At 35.5% G+C, this 16,478-nt stretch overlaps 1 protein-coding gene across 2 annotated transcripts; it reads left to right on the forward strand.

The window, feature by feature from the left end:
* Nucleotides 1-1,074: 1,074 nt before the first annotated feature.
* On the forward strand, nucleotides 1,075-16,457 carry nek4 (NIMA-related kinase 4). 2 transcript variants are annotated; one of them, XM_082156408.1, is made up of 16 exons: nucleotides 1,075-1,344; nucleotides 2,963-3,229; nucleotides 3,314-3,511; nucleotides 4,574-4,681; nucleotides 4,834-4,988; nucleotides 6,873-7,002; nucleotides 7,091-7,675; nucleotides 8,701-8,754; nucleotides 9,563-9,715; nucleotides 9,867-10,013; nucleotides 10,173-10,239; nucleotides 11,361-11,470; nucleotides 12,755-12,846; nucleotides 13,024-13,205; nucleotides 13,392-13,525; nucleotides 15,973-16,457. In XM_082156408.1, exons 1-16 carry the CDS (start codon nucleotides 1,258-1,260, stop codon nucleotides 16,069-16,071), a joined length of 2,568 nt encoding a protein of 855 aa, XP_082012534.1. In that variant the 5' UTR covers nucleotides 1,075-1,257; the 3' UTR covers nucleotides 16,072-16,457. The 2 variants fall into 2 exon arrangements, with proteins under 2 accessions (XP_082012534.1, XP_082012535.1); XM_082156409.1 differs by having other exon boundaries at nucleotides 11,364-11,470.
* The last annotated feature ends 21 nt before the right edge of the window (nucleotides 16,458-16,478 follow it).

Here is a 16,478-nt window from a genome sequence, read left to right on the forward strand (position 1 = left end):
GCAGTGTGTAGTGCATTTCAAAGTAATTACTGTAATTTAATCACATTTCCCTTGAAAAAGTAAAGGAATGAATTACTCTATTTTTCTGAACTGTAGTTACTTTTGAACTAATTGCATTAAATGCTGTATAGACAGGCTTTAGAACAAAACAATGTGGATTGAATATTAAAATGTAACGCCTAATGTTAAAATGTATGTTTTTCATGTAACCTTCTCCCTTTAAATACTTTGATCAGTTCAAGAATAATGACATTTTATATCGTTTATTTGAAAGAATTAAAAGAGCAGTTTCATGTCTATCCTTGTATTGTTCAACTGGTCAAGGCTGATTTGGGATTTAGAAATAAATTAGTAACAAGTGATGCAATCATATATATATATATATATATATATATATATATATATATATATATATATATATATATATATATATATATATATATATATATGTATATATATATACATATCAAGAGAGAGAGAGAGAGAGAGTCCATCTATCTATCTATCTATATATATATTATATATATAGAGAGAGAGAGAGAAAGAGTCTATCTATCTATCTATACTATACTATACTATACTATATATATATATATATATATATATATATATATATATACAGTATAGCTTTGTTGTTTGTTCAACTGGCAGATAGTTGTACTTGTCTTCACCTGACTCAACCTATGTTGAATGTATCAACCAATACATGAATAAAAACATTACGCCACCTACTGGTGAACATAATGTTTTGCCTTTGCCTATACTCTACTTCTACTACTTTAAACTTCATATTTGCAATATTTGCAAAATGAACATATTGAAGAAAAAAATAAGTATAGAATGAAATGTAATTACATATATAGCCTATATATAACGATAAATATGTAATGCATATCATTTTTTATTTTTAAGTATTATTGTACAAGTTAATAATTATGATATTAAGCTTTTATTGCCAACTTATCTCAATATTAAACTCTAATCGTCTTGTTGCTCTTATTTGTCACGTGTCGCTGAGCCTCTAGAGGGCGCTGTGTTGAAACTGAACACACATTAAGCAGGAGTGTGTAGCGTTAACGCGGAGTGTGTTGCCTGGTGACGCCGAAGCTGAGCTCGCTGTTTCCTGCGCCCTCTGTCACCCAAAACAAGTTTCAAACAGACAAATCACCGTCGATGCATTGAGAATAACGCGCTCACTTGTATTCGATCTTAAAAGCACTCGCTATGTGATACAGACAGCATCTCTGGAAGAGGATCATGGACAGTTACTTGTTCGTTCGAGTTGTGGGGAAGGGGAGCTACGGGGAGGTGAACCTGGTCAGACACAAATCAGACCGTAAACAGGTAACGGTAGAGTCATGCGAATCACAACACACACACACACACACACACACACACACACACACACACACACACACACACGCACACACGCACACACACGCTGCTTTAGAGAATTGAACTTAGTTAATATCATTTTGTATTATTGTATGATGCATTAGTTAAATACATTAGTTAACATGAACTAAGAATGAACAATACTTCTACAGCATTTATAAACTTAGTTAATGTTAATTTGCTAATACATCATTCAAATCAAAGGTTGTATTTGTTAGCATTAGTTAATGCACTGTGAACAGCTAGATTTGTATTAACTAATTAATTAATACTGTAACAATACTGTAATTTTTTAACAAATGTATTGTTCATTATTAATTCATGTTAAAAATTCATTAACTAATGATAACAAATGAGATCTTATTGTAAATTGTTACCAATATTCCTTGTATATAACACTTATATATAATAACTTAATTTAAGAGGCAAATAATGAGCCTATAGGATACTTCATATCAGACTTCAGAGTGATCATGTATATTCAAATATTAATATATGAAAAAAAAAAAAATTAGATCAATCTGTTAAGCATATAAAGCAATGTTTTAAGTGTTCTTATTATTTGAAAGGCAGTAACATCCTGCAGTGTACAATTTTGAACAGCATTTTTTCTTGTAAATTAAGTTTAAATAAAATTTTGAATTACTCTTTAATTAATTTTCATACATACCGTTTTTGTGATTGTTTAATTACTTATTTATTGTTGTTTGTCAAGCAGGATGATTTAAAGTCGGCATAAAACGAAAGTTTTCTTCCCTATTGTGACGTATATCCGAGTGAAACAAGAACAAATGAAGGGCGGGGCTTGATTTTGTCCATCAGGAATTGATTGGGTGGTTGTGCTTTGCTATTGGTGGATTCTCGTGTGAGTGACAGGTTGTCGCTGCAAGAGGGAGGTGAAGTTATTTAGATTAAAGATTACGAGGGAGCATGTATTTAAAAAAAAAATTCTCCATGGATAAATAATTTATAATAAGTACTGCGCTGTTCCATAAAAAATAAGAATTGTCAGTTTTGATTTCATGGTGACTTTAAATATACTGGAAAAAAATTATTAAAGTTGTGGAAAATCTTAAAATAACTAGTTAGCCTCACTTCAAACATACACTTTCCTTTACACAAACTGAAAATAATGGATATTTGGATTAGGAATATTCCGTTCCGTTCCTAAAGGAATAGTTCACTTCAAAATAAAAATGCTGTCATCATGTATTCACCCTCAAGTTGTTTCAAACCTGTATGAATTTCTTTCTTCTGCTGAACACAAAGGGAGATATTTTGAAGAATGTCGGTAACCAGACAGTTTCTGGTACCATTGACTACTGTAGTAGGAAAAAAAAATACTATGTAAGTCAATGGGGTCCATCAACTGTTTGTTTACTCAGATTCTTCACAATATCTCCCTTTGTGTTCAGCAGAAGAAGGAAATTCATACAGGTTTGAAACAACTTGAGGGTGAACTGAGTACATGATGAATTTTCATTTTGAAGTGATCTATTCCTTTAAAATGTAGGATTCATGTCTTATGTGCAAAGTTGTAGCTTGGTATCTTGTATGGTTTTGGCAGTTTGTGATCAAGAAGCTGAACCTGAGAACATCCTCCAGACGTGAACGGCGAGCCGCGGAGCAAGAAGCACAGCTCCTCTCTCAGCTCAAGCATCCCAACATAGTCACATACCGGGAATCATGGGAGGGCGCGGACTGCCAGCTCTACATTGTGATGGGTTTCTGTGAGGGAGGAGATCTGTACCACAGACTCAAACTGCAGAAGGGAGAGCTGCTGCCCGAGAGACAGGTGGTGGAGTGGTTTGTTCAAATAGCCATGGCCCTTCAGGTAACTCCATATCCATCAGTCTGTCCAATTGTCCTTTCCGAAGTTTCAGCTGAATAATAAAACTGTTGCCTTTTTTTTTCTTAGTATTTACATGAGAAGCACATTCTGCATCGAGATCTGAAAACACAGAATATTTTCTTGACCAAAACCAATATAATCAAAGTGGGTGATCTGGGCATCGCACGGGTCTTGGAGAATCAGAACGACATGGCCAGCACTCTGATCGGCACACCGTACTACATGAGTCCAGAACTCTTCTCCAACAAACCGTACAACTACAAGGTACCGCATGCTCACAGTCACAGTTAGTGCAGCTCTAGATCAGTCTTCATCAATGATCATGTCTAGATCCACTTTTGCTAAATCGGTGAATGTCACAAAACCATTTATTTGTAATTTTTTTTACCCTAAAGTCAAAAAAAAAAAAAAAAATTCTATTGTTTATGTTTTTATTTAGCAATTAACAATTAAGCAATTAAAAAAAGATGTTAATCATATATATATACTTCAAACGTTTGGGTCAGTAAGATTTGTTTTAAATAAGTTAATAATATTATTGCATTAAATTTATCAAAAGTTACAATAAGACTTTTACATTGTTACAAAACATTTCTATTTCAAATATGTTTAATGTTTTGTAATATATTTTCATTGTAGAATCCTGAAAATAGTTGATCACGGTTTCCACAAAAACAATATGAAGCAGCACAACTGTTTTAAACATTGATAATAATAATAAATGTTTCTTAAGCTCTAAATCATCATATTAGAATGATTTCTGAAGGATCATGTGACACTGAAGACTGGAGTAATGATGCTGAACATTCTGCTTTGCATCACAGGAATAAATTACATTTAAAAATAAAGAAATAGAAAACAGAACATTTCACACAATTGTAATAATATACAATATTTACACAATATAATACAGTATATTTCACAATATTACAGTTTGCACTGAATTTTTTATCAAATGGATGCAGTCTTGGTGAGCATAAGCAACTTTTGTTAAAAGCATATAAAATCTAACCAAACCCAGACTTTTGAACTTATGTAATATATTTTTATATAAAATATGATTTAAAATGTAAAAGTTTACATAATGTAATGGATGGAGAATTGGCAAAAAAAAACAAAAAAAAAACTGTATGGATTTATGTGGAGGATTAAGCTGAGGATTTCTTAAATTTTAAGACAGAAATCTAAACAGTCCTAAAATAGCTTTTTTTTTTATTAGTATTTTTTTTATTAGGGTAACCTGGAGTTTTTTCACCCAAATGTTGTGTTTAAGATGAATCATAATTTATGTTTGTTCATTTCAGTTATGTTTGTTTGTGTTTGCAGTCGGACATATGGGCTCTGGGATGTTGTGTGTACGAGATGGCAACTCTAAAACATGCCTTCAACGCAAAAGACATGAACTCTCTTGTCTATCGGATCGTAGAAGGGAAGGTAGAGGATTATATTCATCATCTGTTTCACTGCTGAACTGTGAATATTTGCATTTGTCAAATCTAAAGAGCTTTCCATTCATATCAGTACTCATTTCATCCTTCCTCATAATATATTAACAGTATTATTAATTATTCATTTTTAATATTCAGCTACCCCAGATGCCGAGTAAGTATGACCCCCAGCTGGGAGAACTGATAAAGCGCATGCTGTGTAAGAAACCAGAGGACAGGCCGGACGTCAAACACATCCTCCGACAGCCGTACATTAAACACCAGATCTCCATGTTCCTGGAGGCCACAAAAGAGTATGTCCTTATTCCCACCTCTCCAATAAAAGTCAAATTAAAAGATTCCACTAGATTTCGATAGGTTTGTAACTAGGGATTCGCCATTTTTAACAAACAAATATTGTCCGATACCGATATTTGTCATTTGCTCTCTTATTTAATCTTTTGTCATTTAAAAATAGATTCGTGTTTTAAAGGGGTGGTTGAATATGATTTCACTTTTCTAATTTTAGTTAGTGTGTAATGTTGCTGTTTGAGCATAAACAACATCTGCAAAGTTACAACGCTCAAAGTTCAAAGCAAAGGGAGATATTTGCTTTTAAAGAAATCAGTGCCGGGAGCAGCAGCTCATTTGCATTTAAAGGGCCTGACACAAAAACGGTGTGTTTTTGCTCACCCTCAAAAAGTGACAACTTTAACATACTATATAAAAATATTTGTGGGGTATTTTGAGCTAAAACTTCACAATACACACTCTGGGGACATCAGAGACTTATTTTACATTTTTCGAAAAGCGCATTATACCACCCCTTTAATCATTTTTTAAATAAGCAATGTTCAAAATGTAGGTATACTGGCTAGTTTATTGCTGCATCATCAAATCATTTCTGTTGAACATGGATCCATTTAACATTCAACAGGCCAACATAAAAACAAATACAACAGAACAAAGATGCATATGAAATACACAGTGCTTTTCAGGCAGGTCTAACAGTAGATACAGAAATGAAGTAATAAAATGCTAAATATATTATTTATTGTATAAATTAAATATACATTAATCTTTATTAAAGCTACAAAGTTATATAGTCAAGAGTGGTGATGTAGTTTGTTGTTTGATTAACTTTAAAACAGACAGCAGCGCTGCAGGAATATTAGGCTGTTGTCACTTTAAAAGCTGCACGGATTCAATATACTTCCATCAGTTTTCCCGAGCGTTGTTCACGCTTCCCCCAGGCAGTCCTTATTGTTGAGCCCTGCTGATTTCAATTTGTTTTGGCAAGCATTTCATTATTTTACCCAAAGAAATCTGTAATATCTGCCTTTTTCATGCTGTAGCCGATATGCCGATGGTTTTAAATTGATCAAAAATTGCCCGATAAAAATCAGTGGCCGGTACATCGGTGCATCTCTAGTTGTAACGGTACACAAAGATGACGCTTCGGTACATACCTTGGGTTTGAAGTCACAGTTCGGTATGTTTTTGGTACAGGAGGGGGAAAAAACGTCTGTCTTTAAATAAAAAAGTCTTGTCAGTATTGCTGCATACACTGCAGTTTATGGTGTTGTTATAATTGGGGGAAGAGATTTGAAGTGCTTTTACTTGTTGATGCAAATATGTTAGCCAAATATTTTAGAATAAGGTTAGGATTATTGGGCTCTCATTCTAATCCTCTCCATCTATTTGACACACATACTTTCCGGCACTTGTTCATTGAAGTCTGCAAATTTAAAGTTAAATTCTGACTCGCTTTCTGTCAGGATAATCCTTTATGCGAATTTGAAAAACTTGGGTGAATTTGTAACATTTACAGGTAAGTATACATCAGTAAGATATGAGTTGTGCGCTGACAGTAAGGAAAGCCATGTAGGTTTATGATTAAGTTTGAAGTGCTTAATTTAAAGCAACTCACTCTGTGTGCTTCATTATTTTTCAGATGTGTTTGCTACGTCAAAGTATATTGATATAAACGATATTGCCTCACATAAGGAGGAAAATCAGAGTTTAAAATGACATTCCGCACACAGAGATTAAAACAATACTGTATTAATTTTGTACACGTGTACGGAATTTTTCAGTACGGGTCTTTCGGTTCGGTACGTGCGGAACGTAATTATAAGTGTACTGTGTACCTTTACACCCCTTGTTTACAATGATCTGTCCTGTTACTGATCTAACAGGAAAACTGCCAAATCCCGGAAAAACACAACGAACAGCAAAACGAGTGCCGGATCAGATGGTTCAACCAAACCAAATCATGAAGTTCAGCCACAGTGTTTTAACTCTGAGTCAAAGACCAGAAGAAAAAAGGTAGGATGAAGCTGGCAAGTTGCTGATTTTATGACCATGCATGTGGACATGATCTCAGTTCATCTGTTTTGTTTTCCACATTTCATAGGTTGAAGAAAATCACTTGAACCGACAACAACTCTGTAACGGTGCAGTGGAAAATGTGGTGCCTAACCCACCCGTGCTCCCCAAATCTCCTAATCGGGACATTCTTAACTCAACAGGCCAATCTATAGCCACTATTAGCAATGTAGACATTGAAATCCAATCCCAGAAACAAAGAAAAGCCAAGCCACCACAGCCAAAGCCCAGCAGCCATCAAAACCACAAGCCTCCATCTGTGAGCATGAAGAAAGAAGATCCCAGTCCTCCTCAGACACACCCTCTGAAACAAGAGTTTGGTGTCAGCAGGACGGAGGATAAGATGTCAGCGGATGGATTGAGATCAGAAAGCCCAAACACTCCCAAACCTGCAGATCGAACCAAGAACAAGGCTCTCGAAGCAAGTATGGATCTCAAAGACGACACTATGAAGCTCCTGCAGGAGGCAGGGGTGGAGGACCTCCCGTACGAGCCCACTGAACAACATCACGATGCGGAGAGCCAAAGAACTTCAGCAGCTGTTGACGATAATCACAGCAATGCTTGTGTCATGAAGGATGTTCCCACTGGAAGTTCAGCTGAGGAGAGTGAGGTACGTTTACTGTGATGGAACCGATCGAAGCTTCTGATAGGTTTGCTTAATATAAAGCCGGTTGCACACTGTACGATTTATAATAGTTATTTACGACTGTTGCTTGTCAGACTGTACGGGCATGATCCCCGCTGTAAGACATGTCACACTGTTGGGTCTCAGTTGTCAATAATGTCAGACTGCTGTGTTAAAAAACTGGTGCACGTCCGGAGTGTTACATCATCAGTCCTTCACACGTTCAGTGACTGAGCTGCATTTACGGTGTGGAGCAAGTGGTGGTTTGTTGTTGTCTCACTGATTGTGTCATCTGGTTCTGCTTTCTTATTGGCCTTTGACTTGATGCTTGTCGGTGAGCAAGTCAAACTAGCGATCAAAGACTTCAGATTTCGGCCTAGGATCAGAGGAATCTTTTAGGATTCATAAACTTTGTCTCAGATGGCCAAAATCGTACAGTGTGCATCCGGCTTTAAACCGTAAATCTCTTTAAATTCCCTCTTATATTGATGGACTTTAATATGTTTTATCATCTGTGCTAAAAGAAAGATTCACAGTGTCAAAGATTCATCTATGTTATCTGTGTTAATGTTCAATGTGGCTCCCTTGAGTGCAAAACAAATTCCCCTCGGGGCAATAAAGGTTTCATTCAAGAGGTAATGGACCAATTTTTTTTTTATTCTGTCATTATTCACTCACTCTCATGTCATCCCAAACCTGTATGACTGTCTTTCTTGTGTGGAACATAAAAGCATATATTTTGAAAAACGTCAGATCAGAAAATGTCCAAACTATGGAAGTCAATGATCACCAAAACTGTTTGGTTTCCAATCAATGTTCTTTGAAATGTCATATTTTGTGTTCCACACAAGAAAGAAAGTCGTACAGGTTTGGAACAACATCAGGGTGAGTAAAAGATGACAGAACTTTCAGTTTTCAGGAACTATCCCTTTAGTTTATTTGATTGATTGATTGATTCAATCATTAATTCATTCTAAAGACAATGTATTTTTTTGTCCGTCACATTGCAGGGAAGTTTAGACTCCACAGAGAAACTACTCAAGCCTGTTCCTGTCATTTTAATGGTAAAACACTCTTTCTTTCTTTCTTTCTTTCTTTCTTTCTTTCTTTCTTTCTTTCTTTCTTTCTTTCTTTCTTGTTTTAAATAATTTTATTTAAAGGTTTATGAGAATGAAATTGTTGAATGTAAATGTAACAAATTGTTTTATATTGTAAAATGTATATTTGAAATACATTTATATAGTTATATAAATATTACAAAAATATTTATTTACTTAATTGTTTATATTAGTATTAATGGTAACACTTTACAATAAGGTTCATTAGTTAACATTAGTTAACTACCTTAGTTAACATGAACTTAGAATGAGCAATACTTCTACAGCATTTATTAATCTTAGTTAATATTATATTCAACATTTACTAATACGTTATTAAAACCAAAGGTTGTGTTTGTTAACATTAGTTAATGCACTGTGAACTAACATGAACAAACAATGAACAGCTGGATTTTTATTAACTAACATTAACAAAGATGAATAAATACTGTAACAAATGCATTGCTCATTGTTAGTTCATGTTAGTTAAAACATTAACTAATGTAAACTAATGAATCTTATTGTAAAGTGTTACCTTATTAATAGTACAAATATTTACTTAATCCTTTAAAACCTGATAGTAAAACACAGGTGTTATTATTGCTTTTGTTTTTCAGATTGGTGATTGAAATACAATTAATCTTTGTGCAAATCATTAATTAACTGTTGTTGTTGCTGCTGTGTATTACAAAAATATTTCTAATTTATATTTTTATTATAAATATTAATATAATCCTTTAAATAATATTTAAACATTACTTATAATAACATTTAGGAGCCATGCAATTCAGAGTCCACAGCGCTCTCAGATCACAGCAGAGCAGTTCTTCTTCCTCCTTCCTCTTCCTCTTCCTCTGAACCATCCACGTCACGTCAGCGCAGGCAGAGGAAGAAGGACACGTCTCTGGATGACCACAACACTCATCAGGTGAGCAGCTTGAGCATTGAAATTCTTGGATTTTATAAGCTTAATGATTAATTGATATCTTTTTATCAAAGAATCAGTACAAACCAGGATGAATTCACATATTAATATCGTCTGTCGCTGATCTTACTCACTAAAACATTTATATGTTCAGGTCAAAGCAGTGTCCAGACCACTGCCGCCTCTTCCTGAAGATATCCTATCAGTAAACAGTGCACAGAAAGCCCAGAGTAACTCAGAGAAGAACAGACCTACCGATCTCTCATCCGATCTCTCATCCAAGAACATTCCAGAACAGCAGGTGAAACATCGGGGACTGTTTATACAGTATATCCATGTAAAGAATAAATGTGCTGTAATCTGATATTTCCCATGGCATCATGTTTCTCTAAAACAATTTGTTTGAAGCTTTGTGTTTCATCTGCGAGTTTGTTGTTAATAAAAATCATTGTACTTACAGAGCCGTCCACTGTCTGCAAGGGAAAGGAGAAGACTGAAGCAATTACAGGAGAACTCCAGACAACAAGGTTTGGGAATTTCTTTGAATGTCGTGAAAATGTTTAAAAAACAATGACAATGTGAATGGGACGTGGAATAATTATAGCAAAAATAGACCAAAACAAGAGCTGAATACACTTTTTGTGTCGGGACCAGTGACCTTGTTCACATGACTAAGGTCCATGTTCTGTTTAAATGCTTCAGAGCTTCAGGGTTATTATTGTGAAATAAAACTAATGCTATTAAAAACAGTTTTGTTAAATAAAAATGAATAAATGTTAGATGTTGAAGCACTAAATTACTGACTGGAAATAAATACAAACCAAAACGAAACAATAACTAAAGCTAAGACTGAAATAAAAATAAATTAAACCTAAAGTAATATATATATATATAAAAAAAGAATGAAATGACAAAACATAACAAAATTGCTAAAAACAATTAAACTAAAATGAAAATATAAATAAAAACTATTAGTATATAAATAATACAAAAATAACACTAAACAGCTATTGGAATATAGACATGCACATTTCTTTTTCTTGTTCTTTTCTGAAAATGAATATGACCATATTCTGACTACTGCCGGAATATTCTTTTGTATATAAACACAATCAAGATGTATGCTAGATTATTTTTCAAACTGTTCACTTTTTAGTACACTTAAAGGGATAGTTCATCCAAAAATGAAAATTCTCAAGTTGTTCTTCCAAACCTGTATGAGTTTCTTTCTTCTGCTGAACACAAAAGAAGAGATTTTGAAGAATGTCCGTAACCAGAGTTACGGACATTTGACTTCCAGATTTTTTTTTTCCATACTAAGGAAATCAATGGGGTCCATCATCTGTTTGGTTACGGACATTCTTCAAAATCTCTTCTTTTGTGTTCAGCAGAAGAAAGAAACTCATACAGGTTTATCCCTTTTAAAGGAGGGTTTGACTTTCATTCTGTTAAAGAGGCCTCACGAGCGATAACACCCTTGAGCACACACAGTATTGGCGGATCAAAGCGAGACGTTTCTGCATGCGACCATTAGAATGCATGAGGGGCCGCCCACTATGATCAAAGCCCACAGGTGCTGCATAACTCAATTCAGATAAAAGGAGATTTTGTACAATGAATGTGATTCCTTAGTTTCTTTTCTTTGAAGCAGTGTCCGCTGTCAGAAGGGCACCTTGTGATGTCCCCTCATTAGACAGTAAGCAGACAGACCAGCTACACTGCCCGAGACCTGCTAGCACAACCTCGGAAACAAAAAAGGTATGTCTAATTTTTCCTCCTCGAGTCAGAACGGTCTTTCAAAGAGCATACACTTCATTCTTACAGTATAAGACCAGTGGCTTAAAGGCATAGTTCAACAAAAAATCTAAATCCTGCCATTGCCACTCTTTCTTCTGTGGGACATTTAGATATTTTGTACAAAATATATATTTTTCCTTTCAATGGTTCCCAACATTATTCATATGATCTTATATATTATTTTGTCAGATCTTCTATATAAGAAATGCATACAGGTTTGGAACTACATGAGGGTGAGTAAATGATGACAAAAGAATAATTTAGTTTCATCAAGTTTCAAAACTTTCCCTTTAAATTCACCATGTAATCAAGTTTAATTCCTGACTTTAAATAAATCTACTCTGTGACAGTGATTCCCAAACATTTTAGTGTCGTACCCGCTTAATAGGAATTGAAATATGCAGTGATGGTAAAAACAAAGTGATACTTATAAATATTAAACTACAACCACCAGTAGGTGGCGGTAAGTCACTGTCATAATGAGTGAGTTATCAAGTCATTCATTCATTCAGTAACAAGCAAGTGTCTGTCGTCTGTATTTATGAACGAGTCATTTAATCACTGACTCACGAGTCGTTCAAAGCCGCTGATTCGTTCATGAAACCCCACTGTGTGTTTCAGTTCTGCTGTGGCTTTCGTTGAAACTATTATTCCGATGCAAAATAATGCAAACAATACTGTTTTAAGATGTCCATCACTTAATATTACACTTTTGTTTGTTGAACTGTTGTATAAAATCAGTGTCACATGTGGATATTTGTTTGTTTGTTATGTTTTTGTAAGAGAGTCTTAATCGATCTCTATGAACAGTCCGCGTCTATAATTGGTTCTTCATGCTAGTAAGTGCTAAATGCCCACGTTTACAAAGGTACATTGTCGAGAACAGCAGTAATGTTGTAATGTGCTGTGCTAAGGCCTCATACTCTGCACTCAACCATCATACGCTCGCTGCTTGTGTGGACGCAGTCAGTTTTGACGGCAAAACATGAGGTAATGTGATTGGATCTAAAATGATTGGATGTTTGACCTTTTACAGCATTTTGCCTGTTATAAATACATGCTTAGTTTAATGTTATTTTAAGGTTTCTTCACGTACCCCTCTGTCACCTTACGCACCCCCGTTTGGGAACCACTGCTCTATGACATCTACTCAGTGTTATGTATCATCACCTTAGAATCCAAGATCTCAGCTAGTTGGTCAAAAGGGATCTGACCTGAACTGTTTCGGTTGTCTTTGTGTATCAGGAGAGGAAGTCCTCATGGAGACAGTCTGATGAAGACGAGTGCAGTTCCTCCACCAGCTCTACTGAGCGCTCAGAGGGGGACTACAGAGAACAGTAAGACCTCACACTAATGTGCTCTAATAAGACATAACTGGCTACATTTATGTATGCACAAATTCTGAATAATGGGGTTATATTCCGGTTATGTATGCGTCATGTAAACATATATGTGTTCTTCGCATTGTTTACTGCCAATAACAGTGACTAAATACCTTCTTTTTTTTTTTACAGAAAGTGTGAGACCAGTGAAATGCAAGACTTGGTTCAAATGATGACACAGACGTTACACATGGATGCCAGAGATGTATCACTGCCTGAGTTCAAACTAAACAGGAAGTACAGGGACACCCTGATGCTTCATGGGAAATCCAGAGAGGGACAGGGGGATTTCCAAATCAGTGGCTTCCCGTTAGGTAACTCACCTAACTCGTTTTTTGTTTTCAGGAACATTCACAGTCAACACAAATTTCTTAAAAACAGAAAATTGCAAATGTTCAATATTTTTGAACAAATGTGAATTGAGTAATTCTTCATTTTTAGTACAGTACACTAGTCTGACGACAGAATCCATCGTTATATTCCTAATTTTCTGTATTTAGATGACAGCACGGGTCCAGCAAAGGTCAGGAGAGTGATCGAGCACTTGCGTACAGATGTGGTGAAAGGACTCGGTGTGAAGCTGTTGGACAGAGTCCTGGACATCATGCAGGAGGAGGATGAAGTGAAGAGAGAGGCAAGTTAGCTAAAATGAGCAGACCTTTGACTCACTGTACTTTAGAAAGACATCAGGATCAATAGGCCATTGAAAATTATGTTTACAAACAAATCATGATTCATCATTAACTGTTGTGAAAAATGTATTCTAAATTTATGATACAGTGGAGGAACAACTGAAGCCACACGTACACAGAAATGACATACTCTGGGGGGCCTAGAGATTCAATTTTATACATCTTAAAGGAGCCATATGTAAGATTGTGGCCAAAACTGGTACTGCAATCACTTTCAAATGACTGTAGAGCGGTGTATCCCCTCCCCCTCCCCCTGACTCGAGGTTGCCAGATAGGCTGCAGGATCCAGCAGGAACATAGGCTGACACGTAGCTGTGATAACTAGAGCAGAGCTGGCAACCCCGATGCCGAAACACTACTGACTTCGTGATTGGTAGATAGGTGGAGGGTGGAGCATCAGGCCAAAACACAACATGACAACATCAACATCAGTTGAGGGGCCTGTACCATGAAGGTAGCTGAACAAACTCGAGGTTACAGGATTAGTTTTGAGTTGACAAAACCAAACCGATGCAATCAGGCTTTATTGGTACCATGATGCAGCTCATCAACTTTCTCTGTCAACTCAGGCTTTGATCCTTAAGCTATGATTACTCCACGCGCGTGCACATAAAAGAGTGACGTCGACACTGAACAACCAATCGCGGGTAGAGTGTGAGCGATATATTTTCCCGCGGAGGAGCAAGAGATAATCATTCAGAATTACGATGAATTTAAATATGTATTTCAAGCTCGAAACAATACAGTCTCTGCTGCCAAAGCAAGAGAAGACTGTTGGAGAAAGATTGCTGATTGTTAATGTGTAAGTTAAATAAATACGTTCTATATTTATGTAAAATTATGTATGTACTGTATGTGTAGCCTATGTGTAATATAGCCCATAGCCTATTTTTATAATATATAAAAAATGATACATGCACATTTTTTATATATTATAAAAATAGGCTATAGGCTATATTACACATAGGCTACACATACATAATTTTACATAAATATAGAATGTAGGCTATTTGTACTACTAAGAAAGCTAGGGAATCCTATCATAAGATTAACAGAATAATAATAAAGATTTAAAATAATTCTTAACATGTATTATATTGTATAGTACATTTGTGCAATTTGCTTTAAAAAAAAAAAAAAAAAAAATGTGTTCATGTGATGTCACCCTATCAATATATCTTACCGGCAATTTTATAAAAGCCCTCTTTTATGGACATGGCCGATAAATGTCCGGGGAACACTATTAATGAAACTATTCATGTACTCCTGCAGCGAGGACCACCTTACGAATGGTTCGACAAACCGTGTTTTCCCCTATAGCTTCTGTGCGTCACCCACCGTGCAGGAATGTACCACTTGCAACAAAAAAAAAAAACGCAACGCAATATTTGCGGTACAGTAAGTGCATGAATTCGACGTGTTAAATTCTTTATGTGCGGCTCAAGAAGTTCGCAAAGATAAGACATTCCTTCCGTGGAAAATCTGTATCTTTCATACAAGTAACTATCAGGAAAGGCAAGGGGATTTTGTCTGGCTAAAAACTCTTTCTCTACGAAGTGCTCGTCTAACAATTTGCGCTGAGATGTCACAGGATTTGGAAGAAAAGGTGAAGTCATTGCAACAGACACTGGGAATAAGTTACGTCACCTATATGTTTCTTTGCTCTCAGCTGATTGGTCAAACTTCAGTCTGAGATCTTGAATCCAGAACATAACCTGCCCCGGAGCAGGTTAGCCATGCAGCGTAAGATACCATGGCAACGAACACCGATTAAAGCCAAGCTACTTTCATAGTACCTAAAACCCAGGGTTGGTGGAAACTAAACTGAAACATAGCTGGCTAGCCACCTAATCCGGCTTCATGGTACAGGCCCTTGAGGGCTGCAACTTCACTTTTTAAATGACATTATCCTGGCCGGACTACTGTTGTCATATTATATGAGTTTTTTGAAATGAACATGATTTCTTAATGTCTAGTGACATATCAGGGCCATTTTATGATTAATTGAAATACATGTCTTATTTGTAAAGGTGCATTATAGCTCAAGTCGCAAGGTTCCTCTGCTTAAAAATGAAGATTTGCGTATGTGTAAGTGGTTTGGGGAATCATTTAGAATACTAAATAAATACAAATGAATAGAATACATTCATGAACAAATTGATGTGAGAATGCACATATTGCGAATTAGACAAATTTCTTGTGCGAATACATCTAAATAATCCATGCAAATAGTGCATGAGACCCATTGATTTTAGAGTACTAGTTACTCTTTATTTTCCCGTTTATCACTGTAAAGCTGCTTTGAAACAATCTGCTAAATGAAAAAAAAAACATGAAAACATACTAAATAGCAGTTAGCCTGATATTTCTATTCTTTTTTTCGATCCAGCATTTACTGCAGGAGCAAATGGGGGAGGAGAAATACAAACGGTACGCAGTGAAAGTGCGACAGCTGAAGTTCTTTGAGGATGTCGCATTCAAAGATTGAGCCAGATCAGATGTACATGAGGATCCCCTGTGAAACGCTGATGTACAGTAGACCGACTTGTGCTATTCACAGAAAAACACTTCACTGAAGCCTCCTATCAACAATCACTGTTACTTTTGTAATGCTTTTGTAAATATATAGTGATAAAACTGAGCTTAACACTAGATATGCAATAAAGCTATGTTATTATGCACCTTTCAATTTCACAAAAGCATTATTTTCTATTGGAAATGTGAACCTATGCTATATGTAGATAGCAATCTTGAATTTAATAGCAAGACGTTGAAAACAGTTGAATAGTTTTCCTATTTTCTGGACTGTATATTTATATGATGAATAATGTAAATCGATATGAAATGATTTTTAATAAATGACATTTTCAGGAATGCTTTGCTTTCTTTTGCATT

Source organism: Leuciscus leuciscus (assembly GCF_965113295.1).
Source record: "Leuciscus leuciscus genome assembly, chromosome: 23".
Taxonomy (NCBI): Eukaryota; Metazoa; Chordata; class Actinopteri; order Cypriniformes; family Leuciscidae; genus Leuciscus; species Leuciscus leuciscus.